General features: G+C 35.9%; 2 protein-coding genes across 2 annotated transcripts; both read left to right on the top strand.

Moving 5' to 3' along the window:
- The first annotated feature begins 1,297 nt into the window (after positions 1–1,297).
- Positions 1,298–3,028, top strand: LOC118742115 (UDP-glycosyltransferase UGT5-like). Its single transcript, XM_036474077.1, has 3 exons — positions 1,298–1,863; positions 1,944–2,115; positions 2,288–3,028. The coding sequence occupies exons 1-3, from the start codon at positions 1,298–1,300 to the stop codon at positions 3,026–3,028; spliced, it is 1,479 nt and encodes a 492-aa protein (XP_036329970.1).
- A 2,020-nt stretch (positions 3,029–5,048) lies between these two features.
- LOC118742114 (UDP-glucosyltransferase 2-like) lies at positions 5,049–6,819 on the top strand. The gene is made up of 3 exons (XM_036474076.1): positions 5,049–5,738; positions 5,795–5,966; positions 6,051–6,819. Exons 1-3 carry the CDS (start codon positions 5,170–5,172, stop codon positions 6,780–6,782), a joined length of 1,473 nt encoding a protein of 490 aa, XP_036329969.1. The 5' UTR covers positions 5,049–5,169; the 3' UTR covers positions 6,783–6,819.
- Positions 6,820–8,115: the final 1,296 nt, after the last annotated feature.

The following is an 8,115-nucleotide window of genomic DNA, read 5'->3' as shown; positions in this document are numbered from 1 at the left end:
TATCTTTTTAATTGCTTTTGGTGCAGCTATTATGGCTATAGGTGCATGAACTTATTAGTGTGTTCGATTATTCGAATTGTTTCCAAAACCGTTTTTCGAGATATTCGAAATAGGTATTTACTTGCAAAAAAAATAGTTTCTTTATTTTTAAATTCGGAAAAAACCGGTTAGAACAGATATTTGCTTTTAAATTTTTCGCGTTCGGATAACGCTTACAGTTAGTCAGAAATGTAGGAAATGCAATAAAACTATCAAAATCATGTATGGCTTTCATTTAAAAGATAAAGTCAAATGGAATAAGGACGCCGAAATTTCGTCCGTATATTTGCAGTAACAGAGTAAGTAAACATACAAGAAATTAGCAAATTCGATTTTCGTTAACGCGTACATACTTCCCATACAAACCAAGCCTCAAAAACGCTTAAAACTCCGATCTTCAAATGGCTGTAATGGGTTTATTTTTACGCACACCCCCTCCGTACAAGCCTAACCTCAAAAAGCTTTGAAAAGCATAGACAGTTATACAAAAATTGGAAAACTTAAACTCTATGTATATAAAAAATGCTGCCTCACGGTGGGTAAAACTCCTTATACTTCAGGCTAAAAACCAGAAAAATTTAATTACTAGGCAAAATGCGCCAATTGCTAAATTCGGTGTTGCTCTCTGAAACAGATAATAAAAGATGAATTAAAAAATATTAACTTACCCTTGTATACTTTACCACGTCATTTAAAACTTAATCATCTTCATTATTTATGATTTCTAATGCTTGTAACAATTTCGAAGAAAAATAGATTTTTTAGCTAAATGAGGCTTTAGAAAAATAATTTCAGCTGGAATATATTACATTATTAGTGTAGAAATAATTAGTTAAAAGTAATTATAAGATATCTTATATTAATTGGATTGAAATGGACTACTGTGCCTGTTATACTGTTAACCATAATAAAGACACCAAGTCGTTATTTTTTAATGCACCTAAAACGAATTAGATTAGAACTTTTATCTACAGGGATGTTGACCTGCATTTTATCGTTATAAAATGCTTATGCAGTTAAGCATGGTCTAACGATAAGATGCGCACCGAATAAAACCACCAAAATATTTTGAAGATTTCACAGTAGACAACTTGAAATCAGCGACATAAGTATGCAGTGTTCTGGTGCGTTCGGCAGAGTTCTTCTTGTTAGCGTTGCATTCGTTGCGATATTCGTCGCAGGTTTTATTCAGCCAGCAAATAGTTCGAATATATTAGGGGTCTTTCTCAGTGCCAGCCCTTCTCACCTGATCATTCACATGTCTGTTGTGAAAGCGCTGGCCGAAAAAGGACACAACGTTACAGTGGTTACTTTACTCAAACCGAAAATATATCACGAAAACATAACAAACATCCTAATTCCACCGACGGAGAACAACCAAGCAAAATATGAATCCTGGGTGGCCGAACTTTCAAATGGCAAATCGAATATTTTACATGGCTTAGTAGTGTTGTTAACAACGAATCGAGTGAAAATCGATATGCAATTTGAAGCTTATGTAGACAAACGATTTACCGCACTCTATGAAAATAGCGACAACCAGTTCGATGTGGCCATATTGGGGTATGCCCTCAACTACTACCAGCTGGCGATTGGGGCGAAATTCAATTGTCCCATCATAGTGAGTTGGGTGCAACAGCCTATGGAAGGCGTAAATGCTTTGGTAGGAAATCCCCGAGAGATTTCATATGTAACCACGTTGATGAACGCCAAGGCAACCGGAGAGGCGTGGAATTTTGCCAAACGTTTGGAAAATTATCTTTTTGGTACCATCTTAAAAGGAGTAACGCTTATTATTGATCATTTGATGAGTGGATATTATAGGTGAATAAAAAGATTTGGATTTGAAAAAAAAAAAAAAAATTAAAGCCCGAATATAATTTTTGTTTTCCGATCTACTACAGTAAACTCACGGCAGTGGACCCAAATTTGCCAACATTCGAAGCTATGAAAAGAAATGTTTCGCTTGTGTTTTGCAACAGCCATTACAGTGAAGGACCTATAAGACCACTCACACCAGCAACCGTGCTGATAGGAGGCATACAGATCAAAGAAAAACCAGATCCACTTCCAAAGGTGAAAAATTAAGCTAAAAGACTTGCAAAATATTGAAGACTGGAGAGCATGTCTTATATTAACTGTACAGCCAGAGACTGCAGGGTTTTTTTTTAGTTTAAAAATATACGCCAAACGTATTTCGAATACACCAAAACTAATTCTCGTTTTTTTTTTTAATTTTACATTCCAGAACATTGCAGACTTTCTTGCTGCTTCGCAACAGAATGGCGCCATTCTCTTCAGTTTGGGCTCCAACATTAAAGACTCACATATTAAACCCGAAATATTGCAAATCATTTATAAGGTACTTTCTTCGCTCAAACAAAATGTGATTTGGAAATGGGAGAATTTAGCGAATACACCGGGCAATGCCTCGAATATACTCTACCAAAACTGGCTGCCACAAGACGACATCCTCGCTCAACCTAACTTAAGGCTATTCATCACACACGCCGGAGCAGGTGGCATTGCGGAGTCTACCTTTCATGGTGTACCGATGGTTGCGATTCCAATATTTGCAGACCAACCAGCAAATTCGCTTAAAATTGTGTTGGAAGGGTTTGGTGTGGAAGTGGATTTTAACCAACTGACTGAGAGAGCATTTCGAAATGCGATCTCTGAGGTGCTCACAAATCCCAGCTACGCAAATAAAGTGAAAGCGTTCTCTAGGCTATATGGCGACCGTCCGATGAGCGCCAGGCGAAGTGTAGTCTATTGGACGGAATATGTGATACGACATCGTGGTGCTGCGCATATGCAGAGTCCTTTGGTGAAAATGAACTACATTCAAAGCGTCAATTTAGATGTGTATTTGCTCATTTTGGGTACACTTTTCGTTGTTTTCAAATTGCTCCAATTAGCGTGGAGATATTTGTGGAGTAAGGTATTTGATGAGAAGATAGCAAAAAAGCCGAAAGGGAAGAGAAACTAAAATTAGTTTGTCACCGCCAATATTATGCAGCTCGAAATAATTTTCGGATACTGTAAATTTCAAAAACCAAATATGTATTTTAAAGCAATGTTTTTTGAGCTTTATGCCACGATTTGTTTGTTAGGATAAATGGAAAAAACAACAAAGTTTAAGCGATAGAAGTTATAGCTGCTATTTCGAAGATCACCACATCTCCCCATCATACTTATTTTTACAGATTTCAGCAGGAATAGAACCCGCTTCATCGATGTGCCAAGCCAGCAACGCTAACCACTGATCTACAGCCCGTAAACTTTTGTCGCTAATCCATTTCCTTATTCAACCTACTAGTTATGAAGCGCATAGCTCAGTGGTTAGCGTTACTGGCATTGTACATCGATGATGCTGAAATGAATTCGCAAAAAAACACGCGAAAACTTGTTATCGTTTAGTTTTGTGCATATTTATAATGCTAAAAATAAAAAATAAAATTTGAATATTTATGTAGCTTGATCGAGTTTTTTAGCGAAAGTAATATTTTTTTTTAGGAAATTACCCAGCAGAAAAAAAGTATCTCTAGTTAAAAAAAAAAAATAACCCAATTATAGTTAGCTTTTTTGCGGGATTTCTATAAAAATGTATATGATTTGTCGTTAGCTACAAAAAGCTAATTTAAAACTAGTTGACAAGTAATGCAGGAGTAATGCAAGAGATTGTTTTCTTTAAACGCGTTTCTATTTATATATCCTGCACTTCGCAAATACATTTTAGAATTGAGGACAAATAAAAAGAAGATCGAAATCTCATATTATCATTTTGAAGTTATATCTGACGGAGTTATAATATAGAACCACCTACAGCAGAATATGTAAACAAATATGAAATGTAATAAAATAAATCAAGTAAATAAATAACAAATAAAAATAAATATAATATTCTGCTTTTTTATTGATATTTTATGTCCAAAAATAGTCGTTAGCTTATAGTTAGATACATTTCCTACAGGGTAGGTTAAACTTATGCCTAGTTGTATATAAATTAATAAATAGCTTCTAAACAACTAATACGGTTGGAAAATGTTTTTGGCATAGGTGAGGGCAAACTTAATATACATATATACGAAGATATACAATTGGATAAGTGTGATGTATGTATATTTACTAGGGTGGTCCTTAAATTAAGGAAGCAAATTTTTTCATCAGATTTCCTAAGCCTCAACCCCTACGTCGTTGCTACTATACTTGAAGATATCACATATAAATTTTGGTCCCGATTGGTGGCGGTTGAGGCGTATCGCACAGGGGGTGAAGTTCAGATATATGTATGTAATATCTGTGACAGTGGTTTGAGGGGGTGAGACCTAAAATTCAATTCAATTCAATTGATTTGAGGGACCACCCTAATGTACATACACACACACACACATCGTTCTATATATTTACCTTCCGTATTTTATTGTAATTTGTTGCAAAAAGCACAGTACCTTCTCCTTCTGATTAAAATAAGTTACTAAATAGTTTTTTGTGTTTTGTGATAATACATCTTTTAAGAACATGGCAATAAAATATATGTATATTGTATTGTATATGTATCGTCGGTGATACTGCAAAACGGTCTATGTCTATTAGTAACCTTGACATTTAGATGGTCTCTTACTTGCACCGGAATGCATCTGAAAAAATCATTACACCCTAATAAACGAATGACAAAACTATCTACCTTTGGCTAATGAAGATAAACAATTGCCAGAAGTGATCAGACACAGATGACAGATCAATTAAGCGCCAGAGGTAATAAGTGACATAGAACGTTTTGCAGTATCACCGACGATATGTACATATGTATGCTTATGTAGTACATATGTATATTTATTTATAGTGCCGAAATTATTCTTACTTATGAGTACGTAACACTACAAACTAACGATAAGATACGATAAGGCGAAATTTTCGAAGCTAATAAAAATATCAAATACCTTTTGTCAATTCCATCAGTACACTAACTAAAATCAGCGAAATATGGCACGTTTCGGGGTGTTCGCGGTTGTTTTTCTCGTAAATGTGACATTAATTGCCATATCGTCACTGCTTGTTCAGCCAGCGAATGGCTCGAATATTTTGGGTGTCTTCCTAAGTCCCAGCCCGTCCCACCTGGTCATTCATATGGCAGTGGTCAAGGCACTTGCCGAAAAAGGACACAACGTTACAGTCGTTACCTTATACAAACCAAAGACTTATCACGAAAATATAACAAATGTCCTAATTGCTCCTACGGATCAACTCCAAGCAAAGTTTGATGCAGCAATGGCAGAATTATCATCAAGCGTTAAATCAAATTTTATACAAAACATGGCAAGATTGTTAAACGCTAATAGAGCGGCAATTGATATGCAATTCGGGGCGTTTGTGGATAGACGATTTACCGCACTCTATGAAAGTAATGACAACAAGTTCGATGTGGCCATACTGGGCTATGTATTTAATGATTTCCAGGTGGCAGTTGGCGCTAAATTCAAATGCCCCATAATAATGACCTGGGTGCAACAATCCATGAATTTTGTGGATCATTTTGTAGGAAATCCACATGAAATTTCCTATGTTCCCACAATGATGAATCCATTGGCCACCGGAGAAGTTTGGAATTTTAAAAAACGTTTGCAAAATTTCTTTCTAACAACAACTTCAAGGATATTTTCATTTGCTTTGGATTATTCTATGAAAGGATATTATAAGTATGTTAAGCCATCCGAAATTGATTGCTTAAATCATATTCATCTATTTTTTCCAGCAAACTCGTAGAAATGGATTCGAGTTTACCACCGTTCGAAGACATGAAAAGAAACGTCTCGCTTCTGTTTTGCAACAGCTATTACAGTGAGGGACCAATAAGGCCACTGGCGCCAGCAACGGTGCTGATTGGTGGCATACAAGTCAAAGACAAGCCGGATGCACTGCCTAAAGTAAAAAATTTTAATCAAATTCTCTTATATTTTTTTTTTTTTTGAAAGCACTTAAATGAGTTTTGTGTTCTTTTGAAATTGCAGAACATTGCAGACTTCCTTGATGCTTCACACCAAAATGGCGCCATTCTCTTTAGTTTGGGCACAAACGTTAAAGAGTCGTATGTCAAAGCCGAAGCGTTTCAGATCATTTATAAGGTACTTTCTCCGCTCAAACAAAATGTGATTTGGAAGTGGGGAGATTTAGCGAATACACCGGGCAATGCCTCGAATATACTCTACCAAAAATGGCTGCCACAAGGCGATATACTCGCTCACCCTAATCTCAGATTGTTCATCACACACGCCGGTAAGGGTGGTATGGTGGAGGCGTTATATCATGGTGTACCCATGGTTACGATACCAATGTTCGCAGACCAACCTACAAACTCAAAGAAAATTGTGTCGGAAGGATATGGCGTGGAAGTGGATAAATTGGAAATCACCGAGTCAATATTACGAAATGCGATCTCTGAGGTGCTCACGAATCCCAGCTACGCAAATAAAGTGAAAACGTTCTCCCGGCTGTATCGCGATCGACCGTTGAGCGCCAAGGAAAGTGTAGTCTATTGGACGGAATATGTGATACGACATCGTGGTGCTGCGCATATTCAGAGTCCTTTGGTGAAAATGAACTACATTCAAAGCGCCAATTTAGATGTGTATTTGCTCATTTTGGGTACACTTTTCGGTGTTTTCAAATTGCTTCTATTAGTGGCGGGATATTTGTGGAAACGTTTTCGTGCAGCGAAGAGGTCAAAATCGAAGAAGGAGTAAATGCGAGTTGTGGAATTTATTTAGCTTTAAAAACTAAAATTGTGTTTGCATTGTTCAACTTTGCGTTCAACATTTGCGTTCAACTCAGCGCAGGGTTGCACGAAAAAAAAGTTGAATGGCTAAAAATATCAACATATGAAAAAATATCAAAATATTCGCCATAAAAAGGTTTTTGCATTGTTCAACTTTGCATTCAACTTTTGGTTGAATGGCCTTTCAACTAATCGCTTTCAACAAAGTTGGTCGCCAGCCAACATTTGGCCATTCAAGTTTTTTTTCGTGCAACCCTGCGTTGAGTTGAACGCAATTGTTGAACGCAAAGTTGAATAATGCAAACACTGCTTAAGTACTAGTGTATACTTGTATTTATGATAAGCAATATCTTACTTACATTGTTATTGTAATACAAATGAACAAAGTATGGAAAATTAACAAAAAAAAATTTATTAAATTAAAACACCTTATGAACTACATTACCGGTTCAAAAACTAATGATATCGAAATAAAAACAATTAATTTATCTATCAGTTGATGTTCATAATTTATAATTTTTTTTATGTTTTGCATCCAAAAATACTTGAAAACGAAAAAAAAGTTTCGTATTTTTTCATATGTATTATAAAGAAAGTACAAGTGAGTACTTTTAATTTGATGCACATCTGCTATTGAGTTTTAAGAATTTAGTGGTAGTGAAAGAAGTTCTGCGCAAATATCCTACGATATTACACATTTACCGCGTCTTGTTCCGCATCTGGCAACACCGACATTGTTGACTACAAAAAATCATCTGTTTATATTTATGATATCTATAATCGGTGATAGTTTATGTGGTTACGGTTATGACAATGGTTATGGTTTTTGGCGGTATGGTATGTCACCACTAATTTAACCTTAATGCCGTACAGTGGAGATTTTAAATTTATTTATTTTATATAAAAGCCAGCGAAATTCCTTATCAATCGGTGGGAGCCGATTTTTGATAAATATTAATTTCAGGCAGTATAAAGTAGTTGTAAATTATTTTTATTTTGTTATAAACAGTTATTATAACATCCTCTGGGGACTATTAAAAGTACGCCCATTTCCTAACAGATTGGCGCTTACATATCTTTTTGGTGTTTAGCCGAGCTTCTCCTCCGATTTGTGTCGTGCGCCTTGATGTTGTCACTACACCACCGTGGCCGCCGCCCACTTCCTAAAAATTTATTAAAAACCAAGCTGTTGCTAAGAAGCTAGTTTGAATATAAATATTGGGTAAATATTCAACCCAACATCAAAAAAAAAAGTTTTCTTCTAATAGCGGTCGCCCCTCGGCAGACACTAGCAAACCTCC

Source organism: Rhagoletis pomonella, unplaced genomic scaffold (assembly GCF_013731165.1).
Source record: "Rhagoletis pomonella isolate Grant_MI unplaced genomic scaffold, Rhpom_1.0 Rhpom_scaffold_00006, whole genome shotgun sequence".
Classification (NCBI taxonomy): Eukaryota; Metazoa; Arthropoda; class Insecta; order Diptera; family Tephritidae; genus Rhagoletis; species Rhagoletis pomonella.
This window is presented reverse-complemented; position numbering and strand designations above follow the sequence as displayed.